Here is a 26,948-nt window from a genome sequence, read left to right as displayed (position 1 = left end):
CATGGTCTCCAGTGCTCCTCCACAGCCCAGTACGTCCTGTGCCAACTCCTCGTACTCACCGTGCCATGGTCTCCAGTGCTCCTCCACAGCCCAGTACGTCCTGTGCCAACTCCCCGCACTCACCGTGCCATGGTCTCCAGTACACCTCCACAGCACAGTATGTCCTGTGCCAACTCCTCGTACTCACCATGCCATGGTCTCCAGTACGCCTCCACAGCCCAGTACGTCCTGTGCCAGCTCCTCGTACTCACCGTGCCATGGTCTCCAGTGCTCCTCCACAGCCCAGTACGTCCTGTGCCAACTCCCCGCACTCACCGTGCCATGGTCTCCAGTACGCCTCCACAGCCCAGTACGTCCTGTGCCAACTCCCCGCACTCACCGTGCCATGGTCTCCAGTACGCCTCCACAGCCCAGTACGTCCTGTGCTAGCTCCCCGCACTCACCGTGCCATGGTCTCCAGTGCTCCTCCACAGCCCAGTACGTCCTGTGCCAACTCCTCGTACTCACCGTGCCATGGTCTCCAGTGCTCCTCCACAGCCTAGTACGTCCTGTGCTAGCTCCCCGTACTCACCGTGCCATGGTCTCCAGTACGCCTCCACAGCCCAGTACGTCCTGTGCTAGCTCCCCGTACTCACCGTGCCATGGTCTCCAGTGCTCCTCCACAGCCCAGTACGTCCTGTGCTAGCTCCCCGTACTCACCGTGCCATGGTCTCCAGTGCTCCTCCACAGCCCAGTACGTCCTGTGCCAACTCCTCGTACTCACCGTGCCATGGTCTCCAGTGCTCCTCCACAACCCAGTACATCCTGTGCCTGCTCCTCGCACTACCCCTCAAGTGTGTGTCCCCAGTCAGGTACGTCCTGTGCCTGCTCCTTGCACTCTCCTTGAAGTGCGTGTTCCCAGTCAGGTACGTCTTATGACTGCTCCTCACGCTCGCCCTGAGGTGCGTGTCACTGGCCCCATGGATCAGGCTTCCTGCGACGATCCCCAGTCCAGAGCTTCCGGCGACAGTTCCCGGTCCGGAGCTTCCGGCGACAGTTCCCTGTCCGGAGCTTCCGGCGACAGTTCCCGGTCTGGAGCTTCCGACGACATTTCACAGACAAACACAGTTTTTTCTGTGTTGGTATGATTCCCAATTAGAGGCAGCTGACTATGGTTGTCTCTAATTGGGGATCATACTTAAGTAGCATTTTTGTAGCACCTCTGTTTTCACGGTTTGTTGTTTTGTTTGTTTGTTTTGCAAAGTTTCACTATTAAATATTATGCGGAACTCAACATATGCTGCGCCTTGGTCCGTCTATACAAACGAACGTGACAAAATAAAATAATTTAAATATAGTCATTCAGCTGTTAGAAACATCTTTGGCATCGATTACAGCTGTGATTCTTCTGGATTGTGCAATATTTACCATTATTATTTTCAAAATTCTTCAAGCTCCATCAAGATGTTGGGGATCATGGCTAGACAGCAATTTTCAAGTTTTGCCATAGATTTTAAAACAGATTTAAGTCAAAACTGAGACTTGGCCACTCAGGAACATTGACAGGATTCTTTGTAAGCAACTCCAGTGTAGATGTGGCTTTGTTTTGTAGGTTATTGTCCTGCTGGAAGGTGTATTCTTCTCCCAGTCTCTGGTGGAAAGCAGGTTTTCCACTGGGATTTTTCCTGTGCTTAGCTCCACCCTGTTTACTTGCTTTTTATTATTTAACTATGCAAGTCAGTTAAGAACACATTCTTATTTACAATGATGGCCTACCCTGGCCAAACCTGGACGACGCTTGGCCAATTGTGCGCCACCCTATGGGACTCCCCATGACGGCTGGATTTGAGACAGCCTGGTTTTGAACCAGGGACTGTAGTGACGCCTCGTGCACTGAGATGCAGTGCCTTAGACCGCTGCACTACTTGGTCATACCCATAACATGATGCAGCCACCACCATGCTTGTAAATGAGGAAGGAGTTACTTAGTGATGTTTTGTTGGATTTGCCCCAAACATATGGCTTTGCATTTAGGCCAAAAGGTCTATTATTTTGCTATGTTTTTTGTTGTTGTTTCATTAGTGCCTTGTTGCATACATACATGTTTTTGAATATATGTATTCTGTATATTTGTATTCTTCTTTTCACTCTGTCATTTAGGTCATTATTGTGGAGTCTTTACAATGTTGTTGATCCATCCTCAGTTTTCTCCCATCACAGCCATTGAACTCTGTAGTTGTTTTGGCCTCGTGGTAACATGGCCTCGTGGTAATATCTCTGAGCAGTTCCCTTCCTCTCCTTCAGCTCAGTTCAGAAGTACAACGGCATCTTTAATGTGTCTGGGTGGTTTAATACATAATCTACAGCATAATTATTAACCTGGACGTGCTTAAAGAAATATTACATTTCTTATTGTTACCCATCTACCAATCACTGCCCTTCTTTATGAGGCTTTCAAAAAGCCTTTGTAGTTGAATCTGTGCGTGTAATTCAATATTTGACTGAGGGACCTTCCATATATTGTATGTATGGAGGACAGAGGAAAAGTTAGTCATTCAGAAATCATGTCAACCCCTATTATATCACATAGAGTGAGGCCATATAACTTATTATGTGATTTGTTTAGCAAATTCTGACTCCTGACCTAATGTAGACGTGCCTAAACAAAGGGGCTGAATACTTATGCAACTATATTTTAGTCATGAATGTTGTTTCTTTATTCTCACTTTGACATTACGTAGTATTTTGTGTAGATGGTTGACAAAAAAAGTGACAATTAAATCCATTATAATCCCACTTCGTAACACAATAAAATGTGAAGAAATTCAAGGGTTATGAATAGTTTTGCAAGGCACTGTATCACTACAGCTTCACTTCACTATAATTCATTCACTACACTACAATTAATTTAACTGGGTCACTTAATACATGTCAGGGTAACATGTATCCACTTCTCCTGACGTATCATTTTGATAGTGTGATTAAAGGCAATGACATTAAAACCCCAAATAGTCATGGCTTTATCATTTAATCTTTTCTCTCCCACTGAAAGGAATGAGTGCAAGTAGCCCTCTCTCCCTCGCTCTTTCGCTCTCTCTCTCTCCGCCTCTTCTCTGTCTGTCTATCTCACTCCTCTCCCTTGCTCTTTCTCTCTCTCTCTCTGCCTCTTCTCTGTCTGTCTATCTCACTCCTCTCCCTCGCTCTTTCTCTCTCTCTCTCCGCCTCTTCTCTGTTTTTCTGTCCGTCTCTCACTCCCCCTCTTTCTCTCTCTGCCTCTTCTCTGTCTTTCTGTCTGTCTATCTCACTCCTCCCCCTCACTTTCTCTCTCCCTGCCTCTTCTCTGTCTATCTCACTCCTCTCCCCCTCTCTTTCTCTCTCTGCCTCTTCTCTGTCTTTCTGTCTGTCTATCTCACTCCTCTCCCCCTCTCTTTCTCTCTCTGACTCTTCTCTATCTTTCTGTCTGTCTGTCTCTCACTCCTCTCCCTCTCTCTTTCTCTCTCTGCCTCTTCTCTGTCTGTCTGTCTATCTCACTCCTCTCCCCCATCTTTCTCACTGACCCATGGTTCCTTCACACATTGAAATGTAAACCCACCATGCAGCCCTCACAAAGAGCGCGTTTCTATTCATTTTGCTATTGGAAGTATAAATCAGGTTTAAAACAATATTTTTTCCTCTAAATGGCTGATTCCACTGACATAAATGTTTTAGTGAGTGCAAAGTGAACCAATTTACACTTCTCAGTGCTCGCCTGTACTATATCCATCAGTAGTCATTTGGCCAGGGTGGCAGAGCATGAGAAGATGTGGAGGGAATTTTCAATCCAGACCTCTCACTGCATCCCAGTCTGTTTCAGGGCCACTCTTTAACCCAGCACAGACCTACTTATCACAGCCAGGCTTCCTCCATACGTATGATCAGTCCTATCACCCGTGATCTCTCTTTCTCTCTCTCCCTCTCGTTCTCTCGCTTTTTCTCCCTCATTCTCTTTTCTCTCTCTCTCAAGCTGTTGTACTAAGTGATAAGAAGTTAGTTTCCAATGTTTACCAGTCAGATAACAGATAAACTAAATGAAGTACTGACACAATTTCAGTTTGAGGGTGCCACACATCACATCAGCGTGTTCATTTGTGAGATGCGACAGTAGAAGCACAACGTCAATTTTACAGCAGAGTGTCGTAATGCACTCTAACCTTCACTGGAGGAATGGTGCCAATTCCAGATTGGCTTCTGAGAGACAGGGCATTGTCGCTGACAGATACCGTGTTTTGTCTGGAACTGACTCTATTGTTGATGTCAACACACACAGAACAGAGGGAGACTCATCAGACAGTGTCCCCAGTCTCTAGACAAAACAAAGCTGTGTGTTTGTGCTTTGATTGCATTAGGACTAGTTGGAGAGTAACCTACCACACTGAAGAGGGAGTTTAAAACCAAAAGAACTTGCCCATTAACAATATGATGGAGAGAGTGCATTGCACTCACCACTATATTTAAATGGAGAGCCTATTTCTAGAAGCACGTTTAAGTCAAGACATCACCATGAAAGGGTAATTATAGAGGGAGATGTTGTTTTCCTGTCAGTGTATTTTTGCTGGAGAGAGAACATGGAGTGTAGTGAGAGGTTTATGAGGGTTCTATTTCCTCGGTATGAGAGGAGAGAGATGGGGAGAGAGGAGAGATAGGGGGAGAGAGATAGAGGAGTGATAGGGAGAGAGAGTTAGAGAGGGAGAGAGAAAGGAGAGAGATAGGGAGGGGGGAGAGAGAGAGAAAGGGGGGTTGGTGATGAAGGGGGAGGGGAGTTGAGACATCTCCAGATGTACAAGCCTATTAATCGGGACAACCCCTCCAATCCTGCCTCTTTTTCTCGCTCTCTCCTCTTCTTCAATAGTCTATACCCCCCCCCCCCCTTCTCTCACCATCTCTCTCTCTCTCACCATCTCTCTCTCTCCATCTTCTATCTATCTCTCTCCCTCTCTCTTCTCTATTCCTGTCTTCATCTTCTCTATTCCCTCTCCACAGTGTTGGGGTGAATTAAAAATGGCTTCATATAATGTGAGAAGCGATTGCAGGGCCCCGATCGATACACTTTTAATCCCCCCCCCTCTCTCTCTCTCTCTCTCTCGCTCTCTCGCTCTCTCTCTCTGTCCTCAATCTGCATTTTTATTATTCTGGCTAAATATGTTCTGTCTCTCATCTCAGTGTCCTCCAAGAACACTCTCCACTGACCATTATGTCTGGCTAAACACTTTCTGTCTATCTCTCTTTCTCTCATTTTCACTTCGTTTCATCTTCTCGCCTCTCATCTGTTGTGTGCAATTTTGTTCTAGTCAGACAGGCAACTCTTTTCCAGGAACCCATTGTGCCCTGAAGCCACAGCTCTCTGTGTATCTCTGCTATCTAGCCCCAACACCACTGCCTCTAGTTATAGGAAATCCCAGTCAAGGATGTGCTGTGTGTGTTTTTGGCTCTTAGTTTTCCGTGTTCTAAATAGCTATGTTCACTTTAAACATCTAACTCTGAGCTATCATGTCTCTGGAGTCACTACCTGATTCTCTACTCCAACACTTAAACAAACTCCCCCTGGCCTTTCTCTTTATTTCAAACTTTCAATAGATAAATATAATTTCCCCTACGTGAGGATCAGCAGGGCTTTGGTGCTCACTCTCTCTCGCGCTGTCTCGATGTCTCGCTCTCTGTCTGTCTCTCTCTCTCCACACACTCTCCATGCTGCAGAAGCTAATTCCGCTCCGCTTACAAGGAGGTGAAAAAAGGTCTTTCAGCCAACCCCCTTCGTTTTACTTAATGAAGATGCTGTCCAATGGTGATATTTTCTGACATTTCACTAAAGGTTGTGCCACATTATTCCTGTGCATGTTCTGATGAGGCTCATGGAGGATCGTGCCGAGGGAGAAGCCTCTGATTAAATCCCAGTCTGAGGGGCCTCTCGCCCCTGAAGGTGTCCGGGCCAGTGACTGACTTCACTAGGACGGGTTGGACATGTGAGTGTTGGGGGGAGGTAGACACCAGGTCTCCATCCCAAATGACACTCTATTCCCTATCTAGTGCGCAGGGCTCTGGTCAACCTAGTCATTGTGGATCGGCTCCAATTAATAGACCTATTAATAGACCTCTTCTTGACCTGCACCGGACACATCAATAGAAACATCTAAAGTGAGCCAGGGCCAATGCTGAATGAACCTGTCCCTCTTATTCTGATTACCTGGCTTTGATAGAGACATGATGAGAGCTAGCTGCCTAACTACCATCCATGGCAGAGACACCAAGGCACTGGGGACTTTTTAGTGCCAGTACACACAATTTGACTGGCTGATTAGCAGTATGCCCCTTATCTTTGGATAAAGGACTTGGCTCTGTGGCATTTTTGTATGACACCAATGCACACGTACATGCACGCACGCATGCACACACACACACACACACACACACACACACACGTCTGCACGGCAACCACACTAAGGGACATATTGCGTTGTGTCTAATCTGAAGTGGCACTGCACAGAGCATTTCTAATTAGAGTCAGGGTCAACTAATTATAGACCGAGCAGAAACCTTTAATTTCACATAAATGAGAGGGAGAGAGACAGAGACAGAGAGAGAGAGGGAGAAAGGTAGACAATAGGAAGGGAATAAAGGAATAGAGAAGGACCGAAAGTGAATGACGTGATAACAGATAGATAGTTTTTCTCCCAATGTATTTGTGTTCTTCCCTCCCACTCTCTCCCCTAGTCTCCTATCCCCTCCCACTCTCTCCCCTACTCCCTTTCCCCTCCCACTCTCTCCCCTACTCCCCTCTTCCCTCCCACTCTCTCCCCTAGTCTCCTAACCCCTCCCACTCTCTCCCCCTCTTCCCTCCCACTCTCTCCCCTAGTCTCATATCCCCTCCCACTCTCTCCCTACTCCCCTCTTCCCTCCCACTCTCTCCCCTAGTCTCCTATCCCCTCCCACTCTCTCCCCTACTCCCCTCTTCCCTCCCACTCTCTCCCCTTGTCTCCTATCCCCTCCCACTCTCTCCCCTACTCCCCTCTTCCCTCCCACTCTCTCCCCTAGTCTCCTATCCCCTCCCACTTTCTCCCCTACTCCCCTCTCATTTTCTCTTCCTCTGTCTCTTGGTGGCTCCTTGGCTTTGTTTGTGGCTGATCTAGGCTGGTATTTACAGGGTTGCCCCTCTCTCTCATTAAGACAGACCCGGCTGCTCGGCCGAGACCTTCGCTGGAGCGCACATCAGTAATTGGTAATCAGGGAGGGACAGAGAAGAGGGACTTTTCACCGGGCCCCTTACCTCCCCATGCTCATGGACACACACCGCCACACACACACGGGGGGGAACATGAGGGAACACACATCAGTACAGCTAGTATAAATACCCAGCAGCAGCCTCTGACTATAATGTGTTCAGATTGTTAACGATATCAGGATTCCTGTATCCTCTAATACACATACACTACATACATACAGATTTCTCGACTGCATAATTTATGTCAGTGTGAGATCAGGGCCCGTATTCACAAAGCGCCTCAGAGTAGGAGTGCTGATCTAGGATCAGGTCCCAACCTGTCTATATAATCTTACTCATTATGATCTAAAAGGCAGATCAGATCAGCACTCCCACTCTGAGAGGCTTTGTAGATAGAACTTCATTGTGTATTTGTGTTCGTATTCAATGGGGGCAGTTACAGGTGAAGGTCCGTCCATCCATCCCTTAATCTGTCTGATTGGCTCTGAGTCAGAGAGGCTGTTTGCTGCTGAAATGACATAAAACAATCCTCCTCAGCAGATGGGCAGCAGAAGTATACATTCCAACAACCAGCAATTTTTTGCAATTATTTTTGGTGAGGGGCATTTGATGCGGAATGGGAGTTTGGGGGCAGTCAGAGAACCTTTCAACCTAATTGTCTCAGAGGTAGTCTCCCTAGCTCTCTCTGGATGAGGGTGGTCCTACTTTTTCTCTTTGCAACGGCTACTTACCATCCTCTATCCTCCAGGCCTCATTACCAGGAGGAGAGTGAGTGGGATAGCTATTTTACTCCAAAGCCATAAGACTCCTGAACAGGTAATCAAATGGCTACCTGGACTATTTGCATTGTGTTAATTGCAAATTATGGTGGAAAATAAGTATTTGGTCACCTACAAACAAGCAAGATTTCTGGCTCTCACAGACCTGTAACTTATTCTTTAAGAGGCTCCTCTGTCCTCCACTCGTTACCTTTAATAATGGCACCTGTTTGAACTTGTTATCAGTATAAAAGACACCTGTCCACAACCTCAAACAGTCACACTCCAAACTCCACTATGGCCAAGACCAAAGAGCTGTCAAAGGACACCAGAAACAAAATTGTAGACCTGCACCAGGCTGGGAAGACTGAATCTGCAATAGGTAAGCAGCTTGGTTTGAATAAATCAACTGTGGGAGCAATTATTAGGAAATGGAAGACATACAAGACCACTGATAATCTCCCTCGATCTGGGGCTCCACGCAAGATCTCACCCCGTGGGGTCAAAATGATCACAAGAACGGTGAGCAAAAATCCCAGAACCACACGAGGGGACCTAGTGAATGACCTGCAGAGAGCTGGGACCAAAGTAACAAAGCCTACCATCAGTAACACACTACGCCACCAGAGACTCATCCTGCAGTGCCAGACGTGTCCCCCTGCTTAAGCCAGTACATGTCCAGGCCCGTCTGAAGTTTGCTAGAGAGCATTTGGATGATCCAGAAGAAGATTGGGAGAATGTCATATGGTCAGATGAAACCAAAATCTTTCAGCATGACAATGATCCCAAACACACCGCCCGGGCAACGAAGGAGTGGCTTCGTAAGAAGTATTTCAAGGTCCTGGAGTGGCCTAGAAAATCTTTAGAGAAAGTTGAAAGTCCGTGTTGCCCAGCAACAGCCCAAAAACATCACTGTTCTAGAGGAGATCTGCATGGAGGAATGGGCCAAAATACCAGCAACAGTGTGTGAAAACCTTGTGAAGACTTACAGAAAACGTTTGACCTCTGTCATTGCCAACAAAGGGTATATAACAAAGTATTGAGATAAACTTTTGTTATTGACCAAATACTTATTTTCCACCATAATTTGCAAATAAATTCATTAAAAATCCTACAATGTGATTTTCTGGATTTTTTTTTTCTCATTTTGTCTGTCATAGTGGAAGTGCACCTATGATGAAAATTACAGGCCTCTCTCATCTTTTTAAGTGGGAGAACTTGCACAATTGGTGGCTGACTAAATACTTTTTTGCCCCACTGTATATGCATAGCCACTTTAACCATACCTACATGTACATACTACCTCAATCAGCCCGACTAACTGGTGTCTATATGTAGTCTCGCTACTGTATGTAGTCTCGCTACTGTATCTAGTCTCGCTACTGTATTTAGCCTCGCTACTGTTATTTTTCACTGTCTTTTTACTGTTGTTTTTGTTTCTTTACTTACCTATTGTTCACCTAACACCTTTTTTTGCACTATAAATTAGAGCCTGTAAGTAAGCATTTCACTGTTGTATTCGGCGCACATGACAAATAAACGTTGATTTGATTTGATCAGACAGACAGACACGTACAAAGTAGTGCGGGATGATCGTGGACAGAGAGTTTGGCATTAACAGTATCTTCATGCATTGTAGGATGGAGTTGTCATTTAATCTGTTGAGTTTAGGGATGATTTGGAGGAAAATCTGTAAACAGGTTAAATGATCAGAGCGAATGTGTGAGTGTGCGTGCATGCATTTGTGTTTGCTTGTTGTGTGTGTGTGTGTGCGTGCGTGCGCAAATCTGTCAAATCATTTGACATCTTGGGGATATACTGTATCACTCACTCTGCTATTCTTTACATTTAAATATGCACCCCCAACATCAAGAACAACATCTTACAGAATACTGGAGAAGCAAATATGTATTCAATAATAATACTAGTGGGAGGTTAAGCTACCTGCTTTATAGAAACGTGTCTCTGTTCAGATCACTTTGCCACTGGGAGAGTCTGAGTAATAAATTATTTACATACTTTTCTGTCTTCTCTGAGTCGACTTCATCTTCATCTGATCTCTATGATGTTCCAGTAAAGTGCTCTAGTTTAGTCTACTCCCTCAGACCCTGAGGTATCACACTACAGTAAAGGGCTCTAGTTTAGTCTACTCCCTCAGACCCTGAGGTATCACACTACAGTGAAGGGCTTTAGTGATAGTCTACTGACTCAGACCCTGAGGTATCACACTACAGTAAAGGGCTCTAGTTTAGCCTACTCCCTCAGACCCTGAGGTATCACACTACAGTGAAGGGCTCTAGTTTAGTCTACTCCCTCAGACCCTGAGGTATCACACTACAGTAAAGGGCTTTAGTGATAGTCTACTGACTCAGACCCTGAGGTATCACACCACACTAAAGGGCTTTATTGATAGTCTACTGACTACTCTCTAACCCCCTGAGGTATCCCACTACACTACTTGAATAAAATTAATTTGTTCACCCCTCAACCCCCTAGTCATCATCCAATTCTCTCTTGCAGATGACTTAGAATGAAATCGCTATCATCCTCTTTGAGTTTGTAGAGTAAAATAAGACAGGCAATGTTTTATCTTACATAGCTGATGAACTGTAATTATACTTGTGTGTATGGTCACTGAGCATTCTTCTCTGTAGCAGCACTGTAAAAAAACACTGTAGGACTGTGTAGCGCTATAACAACCACTGTGTAAGGGTGTGAGTAGGGATGCGTTTCAATGTGGCCTGAAGCGGAGACGTGCTGTGTTTCAAAAGGTATTTACTGTTGTCCCAAGACAGTCACAGGAGAAGGAGACGTAGGGTTGACTCTAAGGACACAAGGTGGTGGGGTTATTGTTGTGTTTGTCTAGTATAATGTCTTCTTCTTTTTTAGCAAGGATAACTTTCTCTATGAGAATGACATACCTTACGCAACACAAGAATGCAAGTGACTCAAGTAAAGTCTTCAGCAATCCCCTCCTTTCCTCTTTATTTACCTTTCCTCTGCTCTGTCTGCTTCCGTGACGGTGCTGTGTTCTGACAGTAGAGAGGTGCTGGAAAATAGCACACAACTAAAAGGATCTGAAAGAGCAAAACGCAATTAGAAGCCATTAAAACTTCACCATGACCTGCTGCTGTGGTGTGTGTGTGTGTGTGTGTGTGTGTGTGTGTGTGTGTGTGTGTGTGTGTGTGTGTGTGTGTGTGTGTGTGTGCGTGCGTGCGTTGTAAGTGACAGGCTATTTTGATGTGTAGGTTTGTGTGTGCGTGACCATCAGAGAGAGAGGAGGGGGAGAGACAGTAATATAGAGAGGCTGAGAACAGCACTAATTTGCTAATTTATCATGAAACACATCATCAAATTGAGTGTATTGGGCTTGTGCTAATAGGAGTTGTATATTCTCGAGGTGACCATTGAGATGAGTCACATCTATTGATCAGCACTCTCAATAATCAGTGGAAAGAGACTGACTGTGACATATTAAGCTGATTATTTTGCCAATTATAATGTAGTTGGATATGATTATTCAGTGCATGTGTTTCAAATCAGCATTTTGTTTAGAATTGATGAAGAATGGATAAAAACCCAACCAGATTTTCCAATTCTGCCAATTCTTCTATCAAGATGTGTTCTTCTCCATTTATCAGTACCAGCAGGTGACTAGGTGTTTCCATGGAAATAAGGAGGAGGTATTGTCAGTGGTGTGAAAAGATTCAGTGGACATCAGCTTATTGTGTTTTATACACTGCAGACAAAACTGGTTGAAATGACTTCCTTATCATCAGGTTATAACCAGTTCTGGTTGGCTGTAGTTGATTGTGATTATGTCATTTCACTTTGCCCTCTGGGTAAGTTTCCAACCTTTTCATTTGGACAATGGAGAGCCACCAGCCTATACACTGAGACTCAGTAGATGAGCTCGCCAACGTCGTTTGTGTCTTTAGTCATTGAGATGGCTTATATCTGAAGCATCTGATGATGTTATCACAGGTACATATCTGTGTCATGATCCAACATAAAAGGAAGAAACCTCTCTGAAATACTATTGGCAGTGAGCTGTGCAATCTAGCAACAATGACATGCATGTGCTAAAAGCAATCATTCTCGCCATGCTCAGATGATGAGGAATGGAAAATGGTATTTATGAAATTGCTTATGACCCTTCACTGTTTATGTTGAATGGCATTAATATGAAGGGTAAAGTATCAGGCCTATCGATTACAGCTATGCCATGGGTAGGCAGGAATTGGGTGGGTATAGAATGGCAAAAACAGGTTTTTAGACATTTTTGCCAATGTATAATAAAAAATACAAAAACTGAAATAGGGTGGCGCAGTGGTTAAGCTGTGTCATCAGAGGCAGGGATGGTTGTCCTTCTGGAAGGTTCTCCCATCTCCATAGAGGAACTCTGGAGCTCTGTCAGAATGACCATCAGGTTCTTGGTCAGCTCCCTGACCAAGGCCCTTCTCCCCTGATTGCTCAGTTTGGCCTGGTACCTAGCTCTAGGAAGAGTCTTGTTGGTTCCCAAACTTCTTCCATTTTAAGAATGATAGAGGCCACTGTGTTCTTGGGGACCTTCAACTGCTGCAGAAATGTTTTGCTACCCTTCCCCAGATCTGTGCCTCAACACAATCCTGTCTCAGAGCTCTATGGAATATTCCTTCAACCTCATGGCTTGGTTTTTGTTCTGACATGAACTGTCAACTGTGGGATCTTATATAGACAGGTGTGTGCCTTTCCAAATCATGTCCAATCAATTGAATTTACCACAGGTGGACTCCAATCAAGTTGTATAAACATCTCAAGGATGAGCAATGGAAACAGCATGCACCTGAGCTCAATTTCGAGTCTCATAGCAAAGGGTCTGAATACTTATGTAAATAACATATTTCTCTTTTTATATTCTTAAATGAGCAAAAATGTGTTTAAAAAACTGCTTTGACTTTGTCATTATGGTTTATTGTGTGTAGATTGATGAGGAAAAAACAAGGCTGTAATGTTACAAAATGTGGAAAAAGTCAAGTGGTCTGAATACTTTCCGAATGCACAATAGATAGTCTCTTAAGTCCCACTGCTTTGTTATTCTAATGACAAAAATGACGGGTGCATTTCATGTTCTATTTCGTAACTTTTTTATTTTCTCTTATCTCCTCCCTATTTCTCCATATTCTCCCCTTCATATGTTGCACAGGTTGTGAGTCAGGACAGGATTGTATGCAGTTCATATTGAGTTCTCTGTACGCATGCTTTGAAAATGTTTTTGTTGCATATAGGGAGGGGTGTGTTGTGTGTAGTGTTGTGTTGTGTGTATTTTGCTGGTTGTGTGTTAAGTTGTATACTATTTCCTCAGGCAGATTAGGTGAATAATGAATTTCCTCTCGACATGGAAGACTGGCCGTAATTAAGGAGAGAGGAGTGAGGCAAAGAGCCACTGGTCTGACACGCACACACACACACACACACACACACACAAACACACACCACACCACACCACATGATACACACATAGTGGTTGCAAAAGTACCCAACTGTCATACTTGAGTAAAAGTAAAGATACCTTAATGGAAAATGACACGAGTAGGCCGTTATTGTGAATACGAATTTGTTCTTAACTGACTTGCGTTGGTAAATAAAGGTTCAAAAAAGATACAGTACTGTGCAAAAGTTTTAGTTCAGGAATGATATAATGCTGTAAAGTAAGATGCTTTCAAAAATAAACATGTTAATAGATTATATTTATAAATTAACTAAACGCAAAGTGAATTAACATAAGAAAAATCTACATCAAATCCATATTTGGTGTGACGACCCTTTGCCTTCAAAACAGCATAAATTATTTTAGGTACACTTGCACAAATTTAGGGATTTTGTAGGCATATAGTCAGGTGTATGATTAAACAATTATACCAAACAGGTGCTAATGATCATGTATTAAATATATAGGTTGAAACACAATCATTAACTGAAACAGAAACAGTTGTGTAGGAGGAATAAAACTGGGTGAGGATAAACCAAACTCAGCTAACAAGGTGAGATTGCTGAAGACAGTTAATTGTCAAAAGTCATACACCATGGCAAGACTGAGCACAGCAACAAGACACAGGGTAGTTATACTGCACCAGCAAGGTCTCTCCCAGACAGACATGTCAAGGCAGACAGGGGTTTCCAGATGTCCAAGCGCTTTTGAAGAAGCACAAAGAAACGGGCAACATTGAGGACCGTAAACACAGTGGTAGGCCAAGGAAACCTACTGCAGCAGATGAAAGACACATCATGCTTACTTCCCTTCACAATCAGAAGATGTCCAGCAGTGCCATCAGCTCAGAATTGGCAGAAAACAATGGGACCCTGGTGCACCCATCTACTGTCCGGAGAAGTCTGGTTAGAAGTAGCCTTCATGGAAGACTTGCGGCCAAAAAGCCATACCTCTGACGTGGGAACAAGGCCAAGCGACTCAACTATGCATGAAAACACAGGAACTGGGGTGCAGAGAAATGGCAGCAGGTGCTCTGGACTGATGATTCACAATTTGAAATATTTAGCTGTAGCAGAAGGCAGTTTGTTCACCGAAGGGCTGGAGAGCGGTACACAAATGAGTGTCTACAGGCAACAGTGAAGCATGGGGGAGGTTCAACAGTGAAGCATAGTGGAGGTTCAACAGTGAAGCATGGTGGAGGTTCAACAGTGAAGAATGGTGGAGGTTCCTTTCATGTTTGGGGCTGCATTTCTGCAACTGGAGTTGGGGATTTGTTCAGAATTTATGGTCTCCTCAATGCTGAGAAGTATAGGCAGATACTTATCCATCATGAAATTCCATCATGGAGGCATCTTATTGGCCCCAAATGTATTCTGCAGCATGACAGCGACCCCAAACATACAGCGAAAGTCATCAAGAACTATCTTCAGTGTAAAGAAGAACAAGGAGTCCTGGAAGTGATGGTACAGAGCGCTGATCTCAACATCATCATGTCTGTTTGGGATTACATGAAGAGAGAGAAGCACCTGAGGCTGCCTAAATCCACAGAAGAACTGTGGTTAGTTCTCCAAGATGTTTGGGCCAACCTACCTGCCGAGTTCCTTCAAACTGTGTACCTAGGATAATTGATGCTCTTTTGAAGGCAAAGGGTGGTCACACCAAATATTAATTTGATGTAGATTTTTATTCTGTTCACTCACTTTGCATTTTGTTAATTGATAAATACAAAAAATTAACATGTCTATTTTTGAAAGCATTCTTACTTTACAGCATTTTTTCACACCTGCCAAAAACTTTTGCACAGTACTGTATATTAATAATAACTAAATGAATAATTTTGGGTGTCAGTGATATTTTTTTTTGTTTCTTTAGGAATGTAGTGAAGTAAAAGGAAAAGAAGCCAAAAATATAAATAAAGCACAGATTCAACAAAAAAATGAATGAATTGGTACTAGTATTTTTAGTTAAGTACTTTACACCACTGTGCACACACACACACACACACACACACACACACACCCGGAGGGTTAGGGCCTCTGCAGCTCCCCATGGGTGAGAGTGGTGGGGTTTGTTCCCAGATCACAGGGCTGTCATTGACTATTTATTTTAGTCCCCCACAATCCGACGTTTCATGCTGCGCGCTGGGGGGTAGGGAATCAAAGATTCCTTTCATTTCGGCACCACTCAGTGGCCTCAGATCACGCTTTTCCCATCCCGCCGCAGCTCTCGCCCTGTGTGCCCCTGCGCAGTGTCAGCGTTGGGGCAGGGATGCGCTCCGTCGCCGTGGTAAATTGTACGCTTTGTACTTCACTGACAGAGGGAGAAATAGCAGTCATTTCCGTCTGATAGCCCGGGGGTTGTTGCATCCCTCATTTACTCTCTCTCTCCGATCTACCAGAATATGATACTGAGGCACTGTTTACACAGCAAGCATAAACAGCGTCATATAGTTGATGCAAACAGGCAATGAGCTAGATTCCATCCCAACTTGTTGAACTTATACTGACCTAAATGTCCTGATATTAAACACTTATTATTATAGTTTTTACAATATTCCACCAGGTAGTTATCGTTTCATCCACGTACTTTCTGTGTCACTCCCGTGACACCGTTCCTATATGGCACTCCCGTGACACCGTTCCTATATGGCACTCCCGTGACACCGTTCCTATATGGCACTCCCGTGACACTGTTCCTATATGGCACTCCCGTGACACTGTTCCTATATGGCACTCCCGTGACACTGTTCCTATATGGCACTCCCGTGACACCGTTCCTAAATGGCACTCCCGTGACACCGTTCCTATATGGCACTCCCGGAGGCTTAACATTTTGTCCCGCACCATCCTTGTATTGTTTTTCCATTTGATTAATTAAAGCTCAAATAAATTCAGCCATCACACACAGTTTTGCATAGAAGTTGAATGCACTGGTATGGATTAAATAATCCATTAATTTATTAATTCGCCACTAAAGTGATTATAAGACATGCGTAAAGTCCACCCTGCCCCAGCCCTTGTCCCCCATGCTACAGGTATCCCCACCTCACCTCGACTTGGAGATCCACCCGGCGCTGGGTCGGGTCCATCCACCGGTCGGTGTGCAGGTCCCCTGTTGCTTTAAGCAGTGAGTTTTTTCGACCAACAGGAGGCGTGTCTTCCCCACGGCCGGAGCGGAGCGCAGCGAGACGCGAGTCTGAAGGAACCGATCTGGCTCGTCTCTCTATCGGAACAAATCAACTACTTTCTCAGCTCATTCTAATCGAAGGTAAGCGTCGCATCCTTTTTCATAATTGTATGATTATCTGTCGGTTATTTGTGTAATTTGACAGCTTGTACTCCCCTATGCTTGGGTGTGTAAGGTTCGAATGCCTAGTATGTTGGATTTTACAGGTGAGACAGAAGTGAGAGAATTAGGCTATCCACCTCGTCTCTTTCATCGAAGATATCACACAAAACGTGACGATTATATATAAAACTACGTCTCCCGATTTACACCGGTTCATTTACACTAGTCTATTCGATGATGAATGGTGCATTTATATTTTGGGAATGCGGCGCGTCGTGTCACAATGTGCGCTCTGCGCACCTCTGCCAGTAGAAACAATTACAATGTCTTATAGGTTTCGACTTGTTAGTTAATAGGACAAAACCATGTCGATACGTGACCTGTCTTACTTGGACTCCTATTTAAAATGCGTGTCCCCTCTCGAGTCCCTCCTCTCGTTGCTGATGCATACAATGTTGTGGGGTTGAAAATACATTATGGGGTCATTAAATGAATACCGTACAAATCGTGGCTGTCAGTGGCGTTGAAGTTATCCGCTTTATGAATGATCCATAGATAATGAGTAATCAGGCTGGGTGGAAAGGAACCGACTGGCTGCGCATGTAAATTCCACAGCTGATGAGCACATAACCCGCGCACACCACAGCCCTAAATCAAGTTTATGATCAGATGGTAGATGGATATTGGACAGTGCCATAAAACAGCACCGATGATGCCCAAAGTGCTATTTGGAAAGCTCTTACAAAGTAACCAGAAAAAGCTGGTCGTTAAACTGGATATGTGTAAGAATCCCTGCAGAAATAGTTTGAGTTTACAACTGGCATCCGTGCCAACTGATTGTGCGCGAGTCACCGCCAACTCCCTACTTCTATTCGCTCATTGCGCGCGACTGGCTTCATGTGTATAACGTTGTAAAGCATTTGCCTTAGCCTACACATGTTAAAGTATGACATTGGCAATGTTTTCATTTAGTAATGGCCACAGAAAATAAGACAAAACATTTCAGTGTAATTGTAGTTATCTTCATGGATCCCATGCGTAATTTCCTCATCGGTCAGCTGAATGGTATTCTCAAACCAGATGGAAAAATATATATATTGGAACGGTTAGTTTAAAGAGAAACGAGGCGCATATTATTTCTTTACAAACAAGTAAACTGTTAAAAGTCACTGCATTTATCCTAAAAAATACCTCAAAAGCATTTATCCATATCTGTCACTCTATTTAATGTACATTTTATGACGGCTATAGGCAAGTTAAATCACCATAAATCCCTGTCGATCGTTGACTTTTTACTGGGTCATCTCGGCACATTTGTATTATTTATTATTGAGGGAGAGTGAAAATACAATTTCTTACTCATATATGGACATGGAACGGCACTCGGGTTTTAAGCCAACATGTAAATGCCTAGCTATATTTGTATGTTACACAAGGAATTAAACGAGACATCATATGGCTTTACATAACAGAAGGAATCCGATCACATCTGTCTTTGTAAAGGCAGATTATGCGGTCGGTTTGTCAAACGGAGAAAGAAAGGGCGTAGGCATACTTGGAGTTAGTAAGGCGTTTGTCTTACTTTCAGTCAAGCTGATTGAGTCAATTTGCATTACTCGGAAATATTATTGACGCCGTTGGAGGCTACACCATAGAAAATCCACCCGGGGTCTCGTGCAGCAGTCTCAAACACTGACTGCAATAAAAGTGCTTCACAGCCCCTCGTATATTTCTCGGGCGGCTTGAAACGCAGACGCAAGAAGCTCTCCTGTTCGGAAATACTTGTCGAATGCTTTCCGGAGCTGTTCATTAAATGACGAGGCTATATGCAACTCTGAATATACAAAGTGAAAAAAGAAAGACAAAGAAACATTAATTGTATCATCAAACAAACATAGGTTAGGCTATGTAAAGTTAGGTCTAATTCGAGTAGTGTTCGAAGGTCACCGCGACGCTGTCCATGGTTCTGAAATCCGCGCTGCACAAGTCTACACATACGGCCAGTGAAGGTGAATACAACTACACCTGACGTGGTTTTAGTGAAAAGGAACACAAATATATTGCATCTACTGTATAGAACTAATGACACAAATAATATGCTCATGATTAATATCTATATAATTAATACGTATACATTACTGTAACAGTATTATGCATTTAGAGATAAACATGACATCCAAGTGTAATGCATCTTTAATAACTGTTGCCCGTACTTTTGGACTGTGTGTAGGTAGAATAGGCTAGTCCTGTCCGTTTCCAACGTGATGTCGTACCCTGTATGGTCCTGGCGTTTAGATTGTATGACAAATACAATGTTAAAATGGTTTTAGGCCTTCTCTATATCTTAACCACTACAGACAATATTATTTATAATTGCCATCTGTAATCATATTCATAGACTTAGGCCTATGAAACAGAACACATATTCTTGAAATTTGAAGTTAATTTAATGACAGAAATCATGGCCTTCTAATTGAATAACTTCACAAATAATTTAACAACAAGCCTACTTTGATATTGGCTGTATAACTTTTGAATTACATGATCTGAGAATAGACGTATTGCACAACTTTTAATATATATGTTTTTATGAAAGTTCTACAGTGCTATAATACTCAAGCCCATGTTATTGACAATTGATGACCAAAATGGAATCCCTTATTATTCTATGTTTACATTGTCATGAAGTTTAGAAGTACACTACTAAAACAAATCTGAATATAACCAAAAAGGGTTATATTGCTTGCTTCATATATGGTACCCCTAAAGGTTATATTTAGAACCCTTTTATAGGGTTCTATTATCAGAACCCCCAGGGGTTCTTCTTCACTGAACCAAAATTGGTTCCTTATAGAACCCTTGGGTTCCATATAGGGTTCTAAATGGAACTCATTTTGGTTCTATATAGAGCCTTTAGGAGTGCCATATATGAAGCAAGCATAGAACCCTTTTGGTTCTATCCAGAACCTTTTTTCTAAGAGTGTACAATGTCAAAACTAGTAAAAATAGAACATCGAAAAGAAAATCTTTCTCAGTGACAGCATAGCTCTGTGAAAAAAAAATATTAGCTCAGCAATAGGCTATTCATCAAAATTGGATTTGAGACAGTTTTGGTTCACAAACCTCTCACACGACTCCAAGGCTGAGCCATTCCGATCTAGAGAGGCAATCTTTTTAACATCATAGATTGATTTTACAATCGCTCGGCATGGCACCAGTCCACTGTCAGCAGCCACGGCCATTGAATGAACCGAGCAAAACCGTGAATAACATAAAGAAAGTACCGGGTGCCAGCACGAGACACCCGGGGAAAGATGGCCATGTCGATGTCAGATATGGATCGGAAGCGATGTGTGGTCAGCAGCACCTGCGAAATATACCCAATCTTTCCTCTCTCGCGCTCACACTAATCTTGGCTCGACGTCAGATGCTGTGCGGCAGTGCAGCAGAATGCTAGCTTCAGACAGCTGAGACTGCCTGGAAGGTTTAGGCTCGCTAGCCTTCTGCAATTCTGCCAGCGTTCGTCTCTTGAGAAGGGATTCTGACTTGGAAACTCAAACCCCCCTTCTTCCCCCTTCATGTCCATCTCTCTTTCAGACCGCCCGTGAATGGATTTCTCCCGGATTTGCCCAGACTATCATGGATGCCCCACCGTTAGCTGAGTGGGAAGGTTGTTTCTTGGCGCAGTGAGCTGGACACGCAGCGCTTGCTAATGGATCTGGGGAAACGAATGATACCTTCTCCCTGACTGACCATGCCGTGATCTTGCCGTGGGCCGTCACCCTGTTTAACGTCAAAAGAAACATTTCGGGGGAATCTACTGATCCAGGGAATAAATACTGTGGCATCACACAGACACCATGAAGATTACCTCCCCGCTCATAAGTAAAGCGAGATTCAGGTGCACCGTCAGGCTTCTACTGCTGCTATTACTATGTGTGGGATATTCTCGCGGGATGCCACATGTTTTAAGATTTGGTAAGATTGCTATTTTACTTCTCTGTTAAACATTCTTACTGTCTTGATGTAGTAGCCTAGCTATTTCCTAACTCTGTAACTGTTGTCATTTCATGGCTGGGCGCCATAGCTGTCTTAAATACTTCCTAGTAGACGTGTTGCCGTGACCCCACGGGTCCTCTTGTCCCAGACTTATTGGAGTGAGCGCGTGCGCCCCGGAGCCACATACCCGAAATAACTACTACCCCTATGCACGGTGTTGTTTACCACAGCTGTCTAGGGACATTGCATTATCTCGTTTGTCCTGAAACCTTCATGCATGATGACATTTCCATGCAGAATGATCCGCCAGCAGACTAGTACAACTGGAGTCCATATAGAAACATATATAGCCTACAATTATGCATAACTGGATTTGATCATCTTTTGTGGAACTTGTTTCAAATATGTGATGGAGGAAAAGCAACTTTTCCAAATAGCAGTGTCTGATTATGTCTTCATGCCAAAGTGCCATGTTGTTGGTGAATCATTTATGTTGGAGAATAAATTATTGGTGGAACTTGTTGCTATGGTGCTGATATTTCTAAGTTTGCATAATAAACCTAGTGTGTGTGAGAGAGAGATAGAAATAATGAGAATGAGAGAGAGAGAGAGAGAGAGAGAGAGCATGTAGCCAGAAAGCTTGCAACAGTTGGCAACAACGTGGTGCCTATGTTGATCATTACCTCACATTAATGTTAGTTACATAGATATTTGGATCATATAGGCCTATTCATGGCCGACATCAACACAAGACCCATTCTTGTTATAGACGCATTCAAAAAAAGGATGAATCCTGATTGAAGAAATGCGCGCTAAATCCCCCATCCATTTAAACGCATTTAAACACGTCCATTTCTCGAAGTATGACGTGTCCGATTATGAACAGAAAGAACCCTAACCAACCAAGCCATGTAGTTGAATATGAGTGCAGTACAGTCAATGCCTACGCAACTACTGAACACAGCGAGCCATGATAGTGACAGCCAGCAGCGTGAAGCAAAGGATGCATGCTAGAGTTTGATCTTCCCTTTCGTTGTTCGCTCTGAGTTCGGTACGTTACTATTAGCAACCATTTAAAGGAATCCATTGTTCTAACTGAGCACATCTCTTCCATTGTCGACTCCAAGGAAAGACTGCATAGGCTTACAGAACAAACATAGGGTAGGCTATCAGTATTGCACTGTACAAATTAAGTCTGACGTTTACATACACCTTAGCAAAATACATTTAAACTTAGTTTTCACAATTCCTGATATTTAATCCTAGTAAAAATTCTGTGTTATGTCATTTAGGATCGTCACTTTATTTTAAGAATGTGAAATGTCAGAATAATAGTAGAGAGAATGATTTATTTAAGCTTTTATTTATTTCATCACATTCCCAGTGGGTCAGACGTTTACATACACTCAATTAGTATTTGGTAGCATTGCCTTTAAATGGTTTAAATTAACTTGGGTCAAACGTTTTGGGTAGCCTTCCACAAGATTCCTACAATAAGTTGGGTGAATTCTGGCCCATTCCTCCTGACAGAGCTGGTGTAACTGAGTCAGGTTTGTAGGGCTACTTGCTCGCACACGTTTTCAGTTCTGCCCACACATTTTCTATATGATTGTGGTCAGGGCTTTGTGATGGCCTCTCCAATACCTTGATTTGTTGTCCTTAAGCCATTTTGCCACAACATTGGAATTATGCTTGGGGTCATTGTTCATTTGGAAGACCCATTTGCGACCAAGCTTTAACTTCCTGACATATGTCTTGAGATGTTGCTTCAATATATCCACAACATTTTTCTGCCTTATGGTGCCATCTATTTTGTGAAGTGCACCAGTCCCTCCTGCAGCAAAGCACCCCCACAACATGATGCTGCCACCCCTTGCTTCATGGTTGGGATGGTGTTCTTCGGCTTGCAAGCCTCCCCCTTTTTCCTCCAAACATAACGATGGCCGTAATTGCCAAACAGTTCTAATTTTGTTTCATCAGACGAGAGGACATTTCTCCAAAAAGTACAATCTTTGTCCCCATGTGCAGTTACAAACCGTAGTCTGGCTTTTTTTGGCGGTTTTGGAGCAGTGGCTTCTTACTTGCTGAGCGGCCTTTCAGGTTATGACGATGTAGGACTCGTTTTACTGTGGATATAGATACTTTTGTAGATGTTTCCTCCAGCATCTTCACAAGGTCCTTTGCTGTTGTTCTGGGATTGCACCAAAGTACGTTCATCTCTAGAAGACAGAACGCTTCTCCTTCCTGAGCAGTATGACGGCTGCGTGGTCCCATGGTGTTTATACTTGTGTACTAGTGTTTGTACAGATGAACGTGGTACCTTCAGGCATTTGAAAATTGCTCCCAAGGATGAACCAGACTTGTGGAGGTCTACCATCTTTTTTTCTGAGGTGTTGGCTGATTTCTTTTGATTTTCCCATGATGTCAAGCAAAGAGGCATTGAGTTTGAAGGTAGGCCTTGAAATACATCCACAGGTACACCTCCAATTGACTCAAATTATGTAAATTAGCCTATCAGAAGCTTCTAAAGCTATTACATTTTCTGGAATTTTCCAAGCTGTTTAAAGGGACAGTCAACTTAGTGTATGTAAACTTCTGACCCACTGGATTTGTGATACAGTGAATTATAAGTGAAATAATCTGTCTGTAAACAATTGTTGAACAAATTATTTGTGTCATGCACAAAGTAGATGGCCTAACCGACTTGCCAAAACTATAGATTGTTAACAAGAAATTTGTGGAGTGGTTAAAAAATGAGTTTTAATGACTCCAACCTAAGTGCATGTAAACTTCCAACTGTATATAGGCTACCTTCTGCACTTGCATAGCCCTCAGGGGCTAAAGAACGCAGTTTGTAAAGGGTAGGCAATGTGATCAGCAGTTTTCAGGAGTGTGCTTTAATTGTACATATACAATTATCTGTGTCCTCTCACTGCATCACGGCCGTTCCTGTTATTTCTGTCATTTTCTTTATCCCTCTAAAGAATTTCACATCACCCTGTATTCACCCATCCACTGCAACTGTAGTCTGTTAGTTTTTCAGAAAACACACACACACACACACACACACACACACACACACACACACACACACACACACACACACACACACACATACACACACACACACACACACACCGGAAGCCCTGATTGTAATGCACTGCCACTATGGCAACAAGCTGGGCCTCTGCTGGTACCACGCGCCAATCTGACAGCGCTGTCTCACAAACAGAACATGGAGAGTTGTAGGAAAGCACTAAGTTTTGGTCTACGCTTCAACCACTCTCTCCCCTCTTCCCCCCTGGTAATCCATCTCTGTATGTGCCTCCGGATAATCTTTGTGTCTGAAGATACACTTTCTATACACTCACACTTGTGTTCACAAAGTCATAATCTCCAAACGACCCTTTATATGCCTCGCTAGGATGGGCGCAGCGGCTATACGTTGCAGGCCCAGATGGCAAGTTTCACGTCTCACGCCGGTGTATGAGCACTGCTTTATTCTACTAGAGCAGAAACATACTATTAGTGGAAGGCTTGTTAAAGGAGCAGATTTATTTTGGCTACAGTTGTGAAACAATCTCCCTGCTCTTTTTAAAGACCGTGTTATCCTGATTTACACGTCGTTAGGGTTATAGGACAGAGTTCTCCTTTTTGAGGACACAATGCAGTATACAGCTAACATCAGCGGAAGCTGCTGGGGGGAAGACGGCTCATAATAATGGCTGGAATGGAGTAAATGGAATGCTATCAAACACATTAAAGACATGTAAGACCATTTAGAAGTAAATAGTAACATTCAATGTTTATGTTAATAATACTATTTATGTGCTTTTATTATTCTGTAATATATACAGTACCAGTCAAAAGTTTGGACACACCTACTCATTCAATTTTTTTTATTTTTTACTATTTTCTACATTGTAGAATAATAGCGAAGACATCAAAACTATGAAATAACACATATAAAATCATGTAGTAACCAAAAAAGTGTTAAACAAATCAAAATATATTTTAGATTTTAGATTCTTCAACGTAGCCACTCTTTGCCTTGATGACAGCTTTGCACACTCTTGGCATTCTCTCAACCAGCTTCATGAGGAATGCTTTTCCAACAGTCTTGAACTAGTTCCCTCATATGCTGAGCACTTGTTGGCTGCTTTTCCTTCACTCTGCGGTCCAACTCATCCCAAACAATCTCAATTGGGTTGAGGTTGGGTGATTGTGAAGGCCTGGTCATCTGATGCAGCCCTCCATCACTCTCCTTCTTTGTCAAATAGCCCTTGCACAGCCTGGATGTGTGTTGTGGGTCAGTGCCCTATTGAAAAACACATGATAGTCCCACTAAGTGCAAAACAGATGAGATGGCGTATCGCTGCAGAATACTATGGTAACCATGCTGGTTAAGTGTTCCTTGAATTCTAAATAAATCACAGAAAGTGTCACCAGCAAAGCACCCCCACACCATCTCACCTCTTCCTCCATGCTTTACGGTGGAAACCACACATGTAGAGATCATCCGTTCACCTACTCATGGTCTCACAAAGACACAGTGTTTGGAACCAGAAATCTCACATTTAGACTCATCAGACCTAAGGACAGATTTCCACCAGTCTAATGTACATTGCTTGTGTTTCTTGGCCCAAGCAAGTCTCTTCTTCTTATAGGTGTCCTTTAGTGGTTGTTTCTTTGCAGCAATTCAACCACGAAGGCCTGATTCACACAGTCTCCTCTGAACAGTTGATGTTGAGATGTGTCTGTTACTTGAACTCTGTGACGCATTTATTTGGGTTGCACTCTGAGGTGCAGTTAACTCTATTGGACTTATCCTTTGCAGCAGAGGTATCTATGGGTCTTCCTTTCCTGTGGCGGTCCTCATGAGAGCCAGTTTCATCATTTTGCTCGACGGTTTTTGCGACTGCACTTGAAGAAACTTTCAAAGTTCTTCAAATTTTCCGGGTTGACTAACTTTCATGTCATTAATGTGTTTGATTCCATTCCATTTACTCCATCCCAGCCGTTATGAGCCGTCCTCTCAGCAGCCTTCTGCAAAACGATGTTTAATACTATTATTAGTCATAATGCTTTTATTTATTCATTTGAACTCAAAAATAAACTAATGCTATATTATTAATTGATAGGTAAAGCATTATTGACACAGCCAATCTTATATTGTACATTTAAAATATTACTACTTTAGTTTTGGCTGCATAAATCACTAAGACTTGTTTTACATTAGATAAGGAAATCCTTCAATATGTTTCAACAGAATTAGTTAATTAAGGGATGTGGGTTATTTCTGTGCTTTAAATCAAATAATATTTTTTTGGTCACATGCACATGTTTAACAGATGTTATTGTGTGTGTCATGAAATTGTAACGATTCTCGTCCTCCTCTCCTGAGGAGGAGTAGTCAGAAGGATCAGAGGACCAATGCGCAGCGTGGTACGTGTTCATGCTCTTTATTACAACAAGCGAACACTGAAACAAAACAATAAACAACACGTGAAAATACCATCCGAAACAGTTCCGTGTGGAACACACAGACACAGAAAATAAACACTCACGAAACACAAGTGGGAAAAGGCTACCTAAGTATGATTCTCAATCAGAGACAACGAATGACACCTGCCTCTGATTGAGAACCATACAAGGCCAAACGCAAACATAACATAGAAAACAGAACATAGACAACTCACCCAACTCACGCCCTGACCATACTAAAACAAAGACAAATCAAAGGAACTAAGGTCAGAATGTGACAGAAATGTTTGTACTTAGAAGCTAGAAGCAGAGCTTCCCTATCCTATCGGCACCATCTTGCCTTTTGATCAGTGCAGTCAGCAATCACCTTGTCAGTGCTTCTCAGTCTCTAGTGCAAGGGCGAGTTGTAAATCAGTGCGTGTGTGGGGTAGGGGATCCAGTGTACAACATTGGTACCATAGAAATATAATCTATGGATTATATTTCAATGACTGGTACAGTAGAGTACAATACAGTAGCTGTTCTTCTGTAGAACACAGATGGTGGATGGAAGTGTCCTGTGTGTTCCGTCAGGTCATCACATTCTATCACTGCTCCTGGGATAAAGACTGTAGCCTGGTGGAGGTAGAGACGTTGGCAGCTAGCTAGCTAGCTGGCTGGCTGGCAGGCAGGCAGGCAGGCAGGCAGGCAGAAAGGCAGGCCCCACCCCTACAGC

The 26,948-nt window shown here is 43.2% G+C and overlaps 1 protein-coding gene across 2 annotated transcripts in view; it reads left to right on the top strand.

The window, feature by feature from the left end:
- Positions 1–16,591: 16,591 nt before the first annotated feature.
- The window catches only part of LOC110512031 (glutamate receptor ionotropic, kainate 2), a 234,597-nt gene continuing 224,240 nt past the window's right edge, over positions 16,592–26,948 (top strand). The window contains exons 1-2 of one of the 2 annotated variants that reach the window (XM_036970556.1): positions 16,592–16,729; positions 20,348–20,728. In XM_036970556.1, the coding sequence (XP_036826451.1) occupies positions 20,611–20,728 (118 nt within the window). In that variant the 5' untranslated portion in view covers positions 16,592–16,729; positions 20,348–20,610. The remainder of the gene's footprint in view (positions 16,730–20,347; positions 20,729–26,948) is intronic. The other variant, XM_036970551.1, reaches the window with a different exon arrangement.

This window comes from Oncorhynchus mykiss, chromosome 3, assembly GCF_013265735.2.
Source record: "Oncorhynchus mykiss isolate Arlee chromosome 3, USDA_OmykA_1.1, whole genome shotgun sequence".
NCBI lineage: Eukaryota > Metazoa > Chordata > Actinopteri > Salmoniformes > Salmonidae > Oncorhynchus > Oncorhynchus mykiss.
Note: the sequence above shows the minus strand (reverse complement) of the source record. Positions and strands in the feature narration are given on the sequence as shown.